At 36.9% G+C, this 15,989-nt stretch overlaps 1 protein-coding gene across 1 annotated transcript; it reads right to left on the bottom strand.

Moving 5' to 3' along the window:
* Positions 1–3,696: 3,696 nt before the first annotated feature.
* Positions 3,697–15,943, bottom strand: rab22a (RAB22A, member RAS oncogene family). Its single transcript, XM_067586765.1, has 7 exons — positions 15,545–15,943; positions 13,574–13,653; positions 12,716–12,797; positions 9,127–9,198; positions 8,235–8,341; positions 7,528–7,637; positions 3,697–6,892 (listed from the first exon to the last, which is right to left on the bottom strand). The coding sequence occupies exons 1-7, from the start codon at positions 15,578–15,580 to the stop codon at positions 6,795–6,797; spliced, it is 585 nt and encodes a 194-aa protein (XP_067442866.1). The 5' UTR covers positions 15,581–15,943; the 3' UTR covers positions 3,697–6,794.
* Positions 15,944–15,989: the final 46 nt, after the last annotated feature.

Consider the following 15,989-nt stretch of genomic DNA (forward strand, 5'->3'; position numbering starts at 1 on the left):
CCAGGGCTGTAGGGGCCCATGTAAATTTGTAATCCTCAACAAATTGAAAGAAGTACATCACAAAATTGTGCATAATATATGTATATCCCGCCAACAAATTTGTCTCAAGATTTGTGGATATCGATACCAAATGTGACTTTTGTTTGAAAAAAATGGAGACACATCTGAACATCTATTTTATGAATGTCAGTATACATCAGGATTCTGGGGGAAAAATGTGGATTATTCTGACACTCAAACTAAGCATTCAGTTAAACTGGAAGCCAAGGATGTAATACCGTACTATGAAAACAAAAACCAGAAAGTTCAACAGACTGTCAATATATTCATTTTACTGGGAAAATTTCACATCCAAAAATCCAAGTTCTCGAGGTCTTGCCCAACATTTGAACTTTTCATGATTGAATTTAGAAAGTATTTTGAGTCTATCCAACTTATAAACAATAAGAAATGTGCACATGCAGTTAGTACACTTCAACAACACTCCTGTTACCATGTTGACTGTATCAACAAATTGAAAGTGAAGTCATGTCTTTTAACTTATCTTTATTTCATTATAATGCCTAATTGTTTTCTGTTATTGTCTTAATGTCACTCATATTGTAAGTGACGCTTTTTATATGAATAAAGTGATGGAAGAGAAAAAGAAAAGGGCTGCAGGGGCCACCACCCCGAGTTTACGGGATCCTCAACTCAAAGAGAGCATGTGGCAAAACATATGCAAGTTTTTATTTTCAAACTTGCTCTACTAACTGTCTTATGCTTAAAGTCCTCCAGGTTTATTCTGAACTTGGAAAATCTGCCTTTTGTTTTTGTGCACCAAACACAAGGAATTATCTTCAATGCATCCTAAAGACTGACACTTGTCCTCTTTTGATCTATTTAACTCAGCATATTCTCTTTTTAACTCTGTATCTCGACATCATTGCAAATGAAGGAAACCTCAGTGATTTTTGAGGCTTTAATAAAAGTTTGAATGAATGAATGGACTTCAACTCAAAAAGTTCAGTATGAGCCGTTTAATTAGTGATGTGATGTCAGAACTTCTACACACTAAACATCACTGGGTTAAAATTATACCCGGTTTGGGTCGATATAACACCAGTACAACATTGGGTTAACTTTACCCAGCAGCAATCTGTTATTTTGACCCAGTGTTACACCCAACAAGCTTTAGCTAAAACCCGTCACAAATCAGAATCAGGTTTATTGGCCAAGTATGTTTACGCATACAAGGAATTTGACTCTGGTTTCTAGAGGCTCCCAATGTTCTTAAACACAACAATCTTCAGAAAGATACACAAGTACAACAAGCCAAACAAAGATAATCAAACATAAACATATCACTATTATGTACAAGCAAATAGGTGAAAAAATAGACGCATAAATATAGGAACAACAAGTGGACAGCAACAAACAATGTCTGTATACAGGTGAAATCTTTTCTGTAAATTGTAAACAAATAGTGCAATGGTGTGTAAGAATGCAAAGAGTGCTGGAATAAATATTGAATGCGTAAAAAAGTGATGTTACTTTATTTACATACAGTAGGTGGTTATGTACAGTATATACAGCCTGCTCAAATATTCAATTCAAAAGATACATAAGATATTAACAATCAATAACAAACTGTGACATGTAAGTTAACAAGCTTTAGTTTGGGTAAATAACCCATCAGTAAAATAAAAAAATAACACTAAGACTGGATCAAAACAACTCCTTGTCTTTAGTGGCTTTCAAGGTAACATTGACCCGGCATTGGTGCTGTATAGACCCAAACCGGGTGAAATGTATCCCATTGATTTTTTAGTGTGTATAAAAGACTTATTTCACTGTTTAAAGATCCCCTCCAGACATGTTTTAAGATGTAATAAAATTCCCTGAGCAAATACTTTGAATAACAATGTGTAGTTTTTCCACAAAAAAGTTCAATTATCTTGTTAAAATCCTTATAATAACATCTGCTCCTTCTCCCTCATTAAAATTCCACAATCTATAAAATACGCAAATATATTTCATTTCTAAAGTTTAACTGCTGGACAAAATATCCTCCTACTTCACTGAAATGTCCATTTTCAGTGTTTGTGCACTGGAGGCTTCAAGTTTCCACATCACACTTGTGTAAATTGAATACTGGACCAGGATTAGCTCCAAACTAGCTGTGATGTCACAAATCCTGCTCATTAAACTCAGATTTTTGGTGAGCACAGAGAAACTTTCCACCTTCAGCAGATTAATGTGAAAACAGTCTTCCAGTGTCAAACTCTGCACATACGTCATTCTGCACAGTGAAGCTCAAACATCCAACTGAAGGAACATAACAGTAAGATAATTAATATACAGATTGTGCAATAAGATGCATATTATACTCATCTTTGTAAAATATACAGTAAATCTAAGCAGGCTGTATATAACTTAGTACATAGATGTTTATACATGCACATCCTATTGTAGCCTATGTATATAACAATTTACTTTACTGTACATTACACAAACAATCCTTGTTCTAGTGCTCTCTGCCAAAATATCAACCACAAACCATGTAAACTTGCATTCTCCTGTTCTTGTGGCCACAAAATTTCATCTTGAGTCTTCTCATAACAAACAGTTGTGACAGCAGGTGTAACAAAGGTCTAAGTAAAAACAGTAATGATGGCTTCATTCTAATAAGTGGATCAATGAGCCAGTATTCACAACCTGAGCTTTGACACACCTGAACATATAATTGGAATATATGGCCATGATCAATGTTATTAGTTAGACCCGTGTTTGACAGGTTAAAATAACATTATGGCAACAGCCTGATATTAGACATTATTAAACACTGGATAGAAAGTAGCTCCATGGCTCATGTATTGGACTATACACCCCAGTGTGTTAGTGTGTAATTAATTTCATAAATCAATTTATTTTTCACCTGTCAAGTTGGCTTTCCAGTCTTGCACTTACAGCCAGCCCACCACCACATACCCCAAAGAAAGATGAACCCTTAATAATTGCAGATATAATAGTATAACATCCATATTTTGCACATTTCCCATTAGCTACATAGTTTTGAAACATGCAATGTCTAAAAAAAGCATTGTTGCAGTTTTAAGCTTTCAATTTTACTTTAAAACTGCCATCAGGAGCAGAGAGATTTATCAGGAAGCGACTGGTAATAAATACCAGGCATACCAGCCGATTAATCATTTCCATCAGTTATGACATCACTGATCAGCTGCTCATTTTCAGAGTGATTTTACTCGTATATGTTTTAAATTTTATAGGATCTCCTGGCTGACTTGGCTTCTTAATTGAAAAAAAAAAAACATGTACTGGAAATGCCACTGGATAATTTGAATATACAGTATACCTATCATACATACAGTACAACCTTACTGGGATTGAGTATGAATTTAGTTCTGGGATTATTTTCACCTCTCAGCACTATTCAAAGTGCAGTGAAAAGCCCTCTGCCAGTAAAACATGCATCTCAAGTGTCATATTTATATATTTAGCTGGCGGCTGGCTGCCAACTGAACAACATAACCAATCACTAACAACATTGTCACTGTATCCCCAAGGAACACGTTAATGCACACATCTCTCTTGAGCATAACACGACCAAGTAAAAAAACTACATGCACACAAACACAGGCTGCATACAATCTCTCTCTCTCACACACACACACACACACACAACAGGAGAGAAGATATTTTTGTCAATCTTTTATTAGTAAACAAATTGACAATTCCCTTTTACAGATTTGGAAATACACTGCAAACAAGTGTTTTTCAGGCATTTTGTTACAATCAATATGAAACATAGTAAAAAGCTAAATATGGTAACTACAGTGCTGATGATATTACTGCAAATAGTGTACAGGTCTATTGTGGTCACACAACTGGTTTTGAATAGAATATAGTAGATTTTGTGTGCAATTTGATGGTATATATCTACACTGAAAAATATACATAATATAGATTAATCACATTCCCAGGGCCAGCCCAAGACTATTGGTATTTTTCAATGCAAAACTGGCACACAACTTCTATCTATGCCTCCTGTTCGCAAATTAAGGGGGAAAAAAATGTGTCAAACCAGCCTTCATCATCAAAACTTCAAACATTTTAAAGCAGTTATGTGATTTGCGCTTTAAATCATTATATTACATCAACATTAAAAAAAAGGTTAATTATGCATGATGTAGTAGAATGGCTTTGACATGATTTGGCATCATGTTCTTTATATTAATAAGAACCGAGCAAACAGTCAAAACCTAAAATAACATCGAAGGGACGTTAAGAATTCTGATGCATGAATATTCATCATCAAGTGAGTTCACAGAGATAATAACAGACTGCAGACAGAGTGTTAGTTAGTGATATGGGCCAATTAATACAAACAGTCGGTCAAAGTGCAGCTTTCAAAGTACCAGAGTTATTCCCTTTTTAATATAATTGCTGAAGCTATAGTAAATACTACGTGGAAATAGGATTATGATCTAGTGCAGAGTGACTAATTTAAGACAGCAAAGTGAGTCAAAAATCAATCACAAGTTCAGAATGCTACTCTGGTTTTCAAGGCATTTGCTTGGCCTCGTCACACTACTCATTTGATCAACTATGTATGAGCAGAACTGTCACCAATAAAATGTAAACCTGTCATTAGAATCTGTTGGAGAATGAGGGAATGAGATCACATTTTTGCACGAGATTTGTGCTCTACTGCCTGAACGTTTCACTCTGACTGATTTATTGGATTAGGTCACATTTTTACCTTTGTCATAATAACAACTATTGCACTCTTTAGGAAAATCCTGTAAAAAAAAAAATAGGCAGCACTGCTCAGTACACAACTCATCTGTAACAGTGACATTTAAGATCGTTAAAGGAAAAATAAACTTGCTTGTGTGCATAGAAAAGCACAAAATCTATATTTGTAAATGCAGTCTAATTAAGCCCACATCTGTGATTTTTTTTTGGCAACTTTGTAAAGAGGTTTTGGGGCTATAAGAGCTCAAGAGGTACAAACAAACATGACATTACACAGAATTATTAAGTATGCAGGGGCTCATGAGGCAACTGAAGTTCATTTAAGCCAATAAAATGAATCTAGAGAGATTTAGCACATGGATCACAGAGCAATCATGATTTTCTTGAATGTAAGAGGTGGTGATAGGGCTCTGTGAAAGCTGTTTTATACTGTCCCATATAACCTGGCCTTACAGTAAGTGCCTGGTATTTAGAGGAATGAGGCAGAAAAAGTGAGAGAAAGGAAAATCAGAAAGCAGACCCTGGAACAAAGCACATATAGTAATTGAGAGCAGAATGGAGACTAAGGTTCATTAAAGGGTCAGCATGTCGACACAGTGCCACGTTTGATTCTGCACCTATAACCCTCTCGCTAAAGGGCGATTTAAGCTCTCAAGAACTTAAGAGTTTCCACTGAATGAGGTCTAGTTTCCAGATCTCATTGTTTTTTATCGCAGGCCAGGTAGTAAAGCAACATTGAATGTGTGAGCCAGGGCTGATTATATGAAAAAAAGGAAAGATGAAAAATGTTTATGGGACAATTAAAGAATTTGGCAAAACCTCACAAATTCTGCCTCCCCTGTAAAACTGTTTTAAAGTAGCAGCAAAGGAATTAAGACAGCCAGGCTCGCCAGTAAATGGTTAAAATGGGATTATAGAAAAATAAAGCACAAGTAATATTGTGAAACAACTAGCAGTATACTCTGTTCACTATGGGGCACTTCATATACAGGATTTTGTTAATACAATTTTGCAATTACAAGTGGAAATGTGGAACACGCATGAACAGCTGGAACTGTTAACATATAATAAACTTGGAGACTGCCGACGGAGTCAGCATTTTTAGTGCCATCGCTGTGAGATGTGGACTACAAGGTTCTTCTCATCACAGAGATTAATGTTTCCATATTTGCTATCATTCTCAGGATCAAGTGACAATCAAAACATCATTTACAAGCTAAAGAGACAATAACAACAACATATTAGAGGAAGTAAGCTGCAACACACCTTTCATTTCTGCATCTTTAACGACGTGATTGTGATTTACATCAAGACACCCATTTTGTAATTTGCCTCGAAAAATATCTTGATGAAAACATCAATCACACAATAAAAATGTTATTTAGCATGCACAGTCCAACTTGAGTGCGAATCGGATTGGAAACGACAAACATCTTTCCAAACGCTGATGTCTAAATAACCTGTTTCATCAAAATCTTATGACAAATTAGTGATTACACACATTAACTGTAAAAATGGACTTTCCAAGACGTAATTTTTTTTCAAAAAACAAAAGGCAATAACTTAAGCACTATCAAAATAATTTGGTGAGATTCAAACCCATTTCCATTCATCTTTTGGGCGAAAAATAATGTACATGTACAAATTTACAAGTACAGATGACTCCCGAATCCATGAATCAGTTCTTCTATTCAACATACGGCTACAATACACCAGACAGAGACTGATGTCCATTATAGGAGCCAGTAAAATTGTATGTCACTAACACCATCAATGTATTGATGCAAGCATTTTTGTCAATGTTCGGTTGAACTGTTTCTCTTGCCAGAAAATTTCAGACGATACATGATGAGTTGCTGTTGTTGAAGTGAAAAATGCATTTGCTAAGGTCACCGGAATGGCACGGTTTCACCTGGGCGTCATTGATTGGCAGGGTGTTTGACGGAGTGTGGTAGCTGTAAGCTGAAGCAGGCCAGGCAAAGAGGGTAAGCAAAAGGTCAGGTCACAGGTCACGTGGGGGATAGTCACCGGCATCATCAGCAGCACGTCCTGCGAGACTCTGAGGCTTGCCGTCCCAGTTTGAAACCTTTTCCTGAACTTCCTCCTGCTGCGTCAACAACAGGGATGCGCTTACCTGTGAGGAGACACACACACACACACACACACACACACACACATTTACATACTCAAAGTTTCCAGCATTCAGCCTCCCTTCTCTCTCTTTCATTACCACACACACTCACTTTCTTACTGTTTAATGATATTTTGTTTTTAATTTTAAATGACAACATTTTTCATGGTAGCACTACATGCTAGTATCTGACAATAATACTATAGCTGTAGTCACATTACTCACACACTCTAAGCAAGTTTTCAGTATTTTCCTGGAAACTAGAAAAGTGACAAAACTGTACTCAAAAAAGTTTGCAAAATTTCTATTTTAAAATAAAATGTCAAGATGCCATGACAAAGTTGATTCTATCTGTCTTCCATCCTGGCATTATCTGTAGCTTACCCTGACCTAGCTCATCATTGTAAGACATTTGATGCACACACAGAAAAGAATGATAACACTGGAACATGTTGAAACCGCAGTATACCCCTCATTAGCAACACTGTTCTCAATACATACCCGATTTAAAATGCGCTATAAAAAAGACAATTGTGTTAATTCTGTTCATTGTTTAATTTGTCAGAGGATTACTTAGCTCAATAGGAACCTGAGGATGTGTGTGCCAACAGCACTAAAGGCTCAAGATACACACTTACTTATCTCTATAAACACCTCGTTGATGTTAATGGCATTCTTGGCACTGGATTCTACAAAGATGGCATGGATGGAATCAGCATAGTCCTTGGCATCCTTCTCCGAGACTTCCCTGTAAATACAAGAAATCTAAATTATTATGTTGCAATATGCACACAGATTGTCTAATTTCATGCATGACCTGAAAACCATTAAATGCCTCTCTGCAGTTACCATATGGGAGATTGTCCAATTTCATGGATGTTCTCATTACCAACAGTGAACATGCATCTGAGTCTGGTAGATTTTTCAATTTTATGGAAGATATAGAAATAGCAACCAGAAATTGTACAACAGCTCCTAAGAATAAAAAAATTGTAAATAATAAAAACTGCAAGGAGTTATTTTGTCCACTATAAATAAGGACTTCCACTCTACAGCAACTTAATGGCTGTAACTATAAAGGTGAACAAAATTATTTATTACAGAATATTAGTATGGGTGCCCACATTTTCAAACCAGAATGCATAAGCACAGAGAGAAGGAGTTATTAGCTAAAAGGCGAAATATCTAAAAGGAATTAATATTTCTCACAAGATTTTTTCAGTTAATTCCAACTAAAACAAACATCTTAAGTCCCATCATCATTCTTAAGTTGTAAATGAGGAAACATAGTCATATTGCACACTAACATTGCTCATTACACCAATGATCTGTAATTCAGGCTCACCTGGCGTCTGACAGGTCACATTTGTTGCCAGCAATGGCTACCACTATATTAGGAGGGCCATGCTGCCGCAGCTCCTTCACCCAATTCTTCAATGTCTGGAAGGACTCCTAATGATATACGTAACACGTAAGCAACATAATGCTAAATGAAACACAAGCATATAGTATCTCCTGTGAAAATTTAAAGGAATAGTTTGCGCTTTCTTGCTGAGAGTTAGATAAGAAGAATGATGCCACTCTCACACCTTTATGATTAATATGAAGCTGGAGCCAGCAGACGGTTAGCCTAGCTTAGCATAAAAACTTGAAACAGGGGGAACAGCTAGCCTGGCTCTGTACATAGGTAACATAATCTGTCTACCAGCATCTCTAAACCTTACTATATAACATGTTATATCTTGTTTGTTTAATCCATATAAAAACCAAAGTATAAAAATGACAATTTGCCATTTTACGGGGGGTTATGGGCTAGGGGCAGTTACCAGGAGGAGAGCCAATACTTCAGGAAGTTACTGTGCCTGGTCCAGCCCATAACCCCCTGTAAAATAGTGAACTGTTGAAAATTAAACAAACATGATATAACATGTTAATTACTGAGCTTTGGAGATGATGATAGGTGGATTTTGTTACCTTTGGACAGAGCCAGGTTAGCCATTTCCCCCCGTTTCCAGTCTTTATGCTAAGCTAGGCTAACCAGCTGCTGGCTGTAGCTTCATATTTAATGAAGAAGTATTGCTCTTCTCATCTAACCCTCTGTTAGAAAGTGAATAAGCTTATTTCTGAAAATGTCAAACTATTCCTTCAATACACATATGACTGAAATCTTCAGGAAAGACAACAAAACTATACAGTAAGTACTGGGATTAGTGATTGAGCGAAAAAGTAAACAATACCTCTTTTGTGATGTCATAAACAATGATGGCTGCCGCTGAACCTCTGTAGTACATTGGTGCCAGAGCTCGGAACTACAGGAAGAAGAGAAAGGCGCGGTATGAAACAAGCAGTGATACGTAATGTATGTACCAATTCTTCAAAGAAAAAGGGACATCCACTGTTGAACAAGGATGATCTACTGACATCATTAAGTCAGTATGTAGCTTTGAAACCACGTGAAACTGAACATGATGATCAGAGTTGTGACCAAGAATTTAAAAGATCTTATTGAAAGGCAATCAATGCAGACTTATATCTGAAGGCTGTTTACCTTGATTTCTTTCCAGTTTTCCATTTTTGGGTATGAAAAGAGTACTTAAAATATCATTGATGTTTAATTGTACAATCATACATTTTCACACCCCATAGACCAAGAAGGCTTTTCATAGACTATGGTTAATCCATTACACGGGCACAGACTTATGGTGATTACGTCACTGTGTGTTTCTTCAGACTCTATAATACCGACTGTAACAAACTCAAAACAGAGTATAAAAATAAGCAAAGAAAAATCCCACCACCACTGAGCCTACAGTATAAGCCACACAGCTTTATTTAAAATGGAAGTATAGCGAGTCTTTCCACCAAGACCTCACACATGTGGTAGCCATCAAGAGAAAGATGAGCAGAATGTGTCAAAAGCTGTTAGCGTTGTGATATTTATGGAAGACTTTACATTTGATCTTAACCCAATACATCACAAAGCCCTGCGTAATCAAAACAACATGTGCAAAATTTCTAAATCCATAGCTGGGAGGCAGGGGGTTCTACTTTTTGTTTTGGTATTTTTCTGGTAAAATACTTTCCTATGTACACTGAAGCCTAGTTTCAACAAATAGCCTGCTGCCATAATATGTTAAAACTTATTGCTTTTTTTACTCACTCTGAAGGGAACGATGAGGTTAAACCCAACTACAACATCAGTTAAAAGTATATGAGCTGCCCAAACATCCAGGGACTTTTGTCAACAGCTTATAAAGATAACTGAAAGCAAAGCAACAGAAATAACAAAGCCTTTAATTCCTTTACCATAACGTAGGTCAAGTGGAGTTTGAGGCCATGCGTTTTATTTGAATCACTATTTAAATTATTTATATACTGAAATAAATATGGACTATTAGCTCTTGATCTCAATATGGTTAAAAAGAATTTTGAAGTTGTAAATGTTTAACACAAGGGACCTGCTGTACTGTATATTTCAAGATTTTAAAGTTTCTAAAAGGATTATTTTCCATCTATAAATCCAATCCTGTGAGACTCTTTTTAGGCCTTCTTGCAATACACGCTGGACTGGGGCTTTTGCTTGTCATTTGAGAAATTAGCAGACTAATAAAACCCATGTGCCATGTATTAACTAATGATATTTACATTAAGAGAAACAACCCATGTCTCAAAAAGACCTTCACTTGTAATGACCCTGCCTTCCCGCCAATTCTATTTTCCTTTACAATACGATGGAATAAACTATCCATCTTGGAGTGACACTGTTACCTCAGGAAAGCACACATTCCACATAATTATAGTTGTTACTGGCCCCAAGTCCACCGACAGGAATCCAACTTGGGATATTTGGCAGAGACACTGAGGAGAGTGCTGTCTGTTTCATTGGCTAGTGTTGGGCTGCACCACCGCCAGTCCTGTGTGGTCTATCTGCCTTAACCCAAAGAGCAATCACAGCAAGGCCAGACGTCTGGCCACACAGCGGCCAAGAGAACAGTCTCAGTGATGCCCGGTGAGTGTTTAATAATTGCTGAAACCACAAGTTGGGTGCATAATGAAAGGATCTCTTCTATGCCAGTAGGATGCAAGGTTCCTCTTGCTTGTTTTCTGTGAGAAGGAACAGTCAGATGAGGAGGCCTGGATGGACTGTTGACAGCTGGGCTCAGATGTTCTCATAAGGCCTCATCTGGTCTAGAGATATGGGTTGTGGATAGAGGAAATCACAGAGCTCTCCTTCTGCCCTTGTTTCTCCCTCCATGTGCATTGGCTGACTCTGTTTTCCCCTTTCTCAACTCAACATTTTGATAGTCCAGATCTCCACAGAGGTTAGAGAACAAGCCATGAAAGGCTTCAGAATACCACAGCAGCTTTGTATGAACACACACACACACACACACACACACACACAGACACATGCAAAACCTACCAAAGGAATGCTGCTACTTTTTCACTCACAGATGTGAACCACTTGGGAAACTGAGAGGCTTACATGGGAGTGAAAAGAATTGTGGGAATAAAAAAAAGGTGGAGAAAATGTGAATAAACACAAAAAAAATGACAGGAAAACAGTTTGTTACCATAGAAAATGAAAAGAGATAGTGCCGAGAAGAAAACACAAAGGGGAGACTTAAAGAGAGAAAGAGGGCATTCTGATGTGGAGTGGCAGTGACTCTCAGATAAGACGCATTAGCAGCAAAGGCCAGTGGGACAGCTTGAGTTTCATCTTATCTTAAACGGGCCTGCATTGATGTCCCCTCAATGCCATGAAGAAGCTTAGGCCCAGGGTGGTGGTGGTGGTGGTGGTGGTGGGAGGTGGGGGGGATAAAAGACAAGCAGCATCTTATCTCACCTCTCTGGAGAGGACAGCAGCAAGAATAAACCATTGCAGCAGCAGGGGAATTTAATGTGAGAAAAAGAGAAGGGCATGTACAGAAAAAAGGGAAGTGATGTAGAGAGCTAACACAGAGAAATGTGGGATTCAGGACGTGAGTCAAAAGCGAAAGCAGTTCCCTACGCTTCTGCCTGGGGCTTGGTGTTGTTTAGACAGGCTGAAATGCTAAAATTGGACTAAAACACCAAAATGTATCCTCTTTTGTATATTAGTATCTTCTGTAAGCATGGTTTCAGTCCTAAACTTTTGTGTGAGCAACATTCAAATATGGTACCTACCTACTGACACACAGGAGTCTAGATAACAGTTACACCTAAACACTGGACATGATAGCTGCTGACAAATGCCTTTTAGGTGTGCATGTGCTGTAAAATACCATGAAAGGAAAGCAGTGACACACCTTTATTTGTGTCTAAAAATATAAGAATGCTATGAGGAAGAAGGAGAGAGACAGAAGGGAGAGGCAGGACAAAGACTGAAGGTGACAGAAGGGACAACTCATGACTGATGTTTTCTACTTAACAGATGACACTTAAGGATACAAGAAAATGCAAATCCATCACACCACATATGTCATTTAAACTATGGAAAAGGGGATTCCTTAAGCAAGGGCACTACGACAAGTCGATTGCTGGTTAGGGGGCAGAACTCTACCTATAGAAAGGTAAATGTTGCCCCCTGTCAGAAGTAATGAATAACTGCAATGTTCATTTTCCCAGAGGGTGGTTCAGGGAGTGGTATGCAAGTAGGTAGCTTTCTCACTGCCTTTAAAACCACATGAGAGGAATGAGTGGATTTTTTAATAAACCCAAGTCAAGCAGATTGATTACAATATGAAAAGTGTGTGCCAAAACACACGTGAATCCTGCTCAGGATTCACTATGCACCAGTCCATTTAAAACAACGCTGAGGCCAATACCTCAGCGGATATTACTAACCCGCTCCTGTCCTGCCGTGTCCCAGATCAGGAACTTGTGAAGCTCGTTTTGGTATTGCACTGTCTTGGTCATGAAGGATGCCCTGGTGAAGAGAAATGACTTCATGATATAGCCATGATTATAATAATTTTCAACATATTGGGACAATGAGAAAAAACACACATCTTAACTTAATTTAATATCTTATATTGTGTGCCAGTTTTAGAGAAAAAAAAACATGACATCTTAAATGTAAAACAGCAAATAGTTTGCCTATAAAATGTAAACAATGACAACAAATTCCTGCCACAAGTGAACAGACCCTTAAGCAATGTCTTAAAACTGTTTACTCGAGTTGATCCTTGTCCCAAAAAAACAAAATATTTCATTTATAATGTTATAAAACAGAGAATGATTTTTTGCATTTATGAAGATGGAACCAGCACATCTTTACTTGATAAAGTAAATAAACAGAATTACTGATTATCTGTCTTGAATTAGGGCTGCAACTGATCGTTGTTTTTCATTCTGATTTATCAGCCAGTAATTTTCTATATTTATAAGTGTTTTTTCTTTAAACTGTTAGAAAATAGTGAAAAATGCCCATTACGGCTTCTTGGTTATTTCGACAGACCAACAAAACAAAGATATTCAGTTTACTATCATATAAACAAAAGAAAAGCAGCAACTCCTCACATTTTAGAAGCTGGAACAAGTTAACTTTTGGCATTTTATCAAAAGCAATTCTCAAAATTGCTGCAGATACATTTTCTGTTGATCTATTAATAATCTTATTCTTTCAGATCTAATTGGAATTTATTAATCCATGAAGTGATTTACAGAGCGGAGCCTCTAGCACGGGAGACGGCAGGAACTTACCCAATTGTTGGGTTGATGTTTGGGTCAAAGCTGTCCTCCACAAATCTCCAAACAATACTTGACTTTCCGACGCCAGTGTCCTGCAGAGACAAAATAAAGACGACGCTTACTAAACACGGTCAGAAACAATAACTAGAAATATAATCACAACGAAAAAAACCACGAAATCTCTGGCAATACGCCTGGACAGTATTGCTTATCAGTTGCATCTTCTTCCTTCCTGCTCCTCTTGTAGGCTTTTAACAAGATGGATGTAAATAAAGACACCAAACTTTTTTTTTTTTTTTTTTCTTAGTAGATGATGGAGAAGAAGAGATTGAGGAGGAGGTTACTTCAGGAATATATTAATGAGATGCTGATAGAGAAAAAGGCGTTTGCAGTTGTTTTATGTGAAGCTACACCTACCAATTATTTTCATTATCAGCAACTGATTATTTTTGTGATTAATTGACGTTGGTACATTCAATTTTTGGCTTCTTCAAATATCTTGTTTTGTCCGACCAACAGTCCAAAACCCAAAGATGTTGAGTTTACAATCATATATGACAAAGTAAAGCAGTAAATCCTCACATTTGATTGGCTGGACATGCAGATATATTTGACATTTTTTCTATCTTTGCTTGAAAAAGGATTAAAACAATTAATCGATTACCAAAATAGTTGTAGATTATATTTCTGTCGATCAACTAACTGATTGATCGGTTAATTGTTTCAGCCATATTAATATATAATCTAGACATGCATGAATATTGTTTCTGTGGTTTACTGTATTTTTAAATAATGGCTGCAGAAAAGACTAGTAATATTATTTGAGATAGTTATATCAGGAGATTACTTTCATCACTGCATTTCATTACTAATTAATCGGTAACCATTTACCAGTAAAATGTCAGAAAATAGGGGAAATCGTCCAGAACAACTTTGCCAGAGCTGAAGTTGAATGACTAGTTTTGTCAGATAAACAGTCCCAAACCTAAAGATACTTAATTTACAATTATATAAAATAGAAAAGCAGCTTATCCACTCATTGAAGAAGCTGAAACCAGAGAAAGTTTGGAGGGTTTTTTTGGCTAATAAACAACAATTAATCAGTTGTTGCTGATTCATTTAGTCAATAAATTAATTGTTTCAGCTCTGTTTTAATTTAATTAGTAGATGATGGAGAGGAAGAGATGTGAAGTTACTACAATCAGAGGTGATGTCACTTCAGAAATGTATTAACCAGATAATGGTAGAGACAATTATGGCTTATGCTACCATTATATATAGAGCTAAAACTAATGATTATTTCCATTATTAATTAATCTGTCGTTAGTTGTTTGGTCTGTAAAATGTTAGAAAATGGTGAAAAATGTTGATTACTGTTCACTACAGCCCAAGATGATGAACTCAAATGTCTAGTTTTGTCTACAACTCAAATATATTCAGTATATTATCACAGAGGACTAAAGAAACCAGAAAATATTCACATTTGAGAAGCTGGAATCAGAGAATTTGGCAGAAAAAGACAACTAATGTCGGCAACTAATCGATTAATTGACAAATTGTTGCAGCCGTTATAATATGCAGTTTAGACATGCATGAATTTTGTTCATGTGACGAATTTTTACCTTTTAAAATGCAGAAAAGACAACAAGGTTATTTGAGAATGAAAAAGAACTTGATTGATGTTGACGCATGTAAGTAAACAGACCTGTCAATCAGGATGGTTTAACCTGATGGAGGAGCACTATACTGTGGCTCATTTTTACATTTTAAAATGCATTAACAAGACATTAACGTTATTTTGAGAATGAAATATTTGCATTCACACCAACTTGATTGCAGGTATTAAACACATTAATGTAAACATACCTGTCAATCAGGATGCAGGAGCACTAACACTGTGGCTCATTTTATGCTACAGGTATAATTTGAGGAACAGTATCGACTACAGACATACATGTTCAGACAAAATCGACGCTGACTTACCCCAAGGAGACAAACTTTTAACTCTCTCAGCGCCATATCGATCTCCTCTCTCTTTCAAAATGAGTTTGTGAGGATGACCATTGACAGTTTTCTCCCCTCTGGCTGCCTCTTATTACTTGAATATTCTTCAGGTGGTAGTCTGTTTACAAACAACTTTACCTCATCGTAGTCAAAAGCTGCCGCATGCACACACTCAGGTTAGGAAATAACTCTTACGACATGCGTTAAAACGCCCGGTTGCCAGTCGTATTTGCCATATTGTGATTATTGTAAACAGCCAGCTAGCTAACAGTGAAGCCACCAAATCGCACAGTCTCCATCTTGAACTACGGCATGCGGTCACGTGACTGCCTCGGCTCTGTTTTTTTCTGTTTGGAGATACACAAAGCACACAGGCTGTATTATTATTTATGCTCAGTTATGTTGAGCTGATAAACGATTATCG

The sequence above is a fragment of the Thunnus thynnus genome, chromosome 4, assembly GCF_963924715.1.
Source record: "Thunnus thynnus chromosome 4, fThuThy2.1, whole genome shotgun sequence".
Classification (NCBI taxonomy): Eukaryota; Metazoa; Chordata; class Actinopteri; order Scombriformes; family Scombridae; genus Thunnus; species Thunnus thynnus.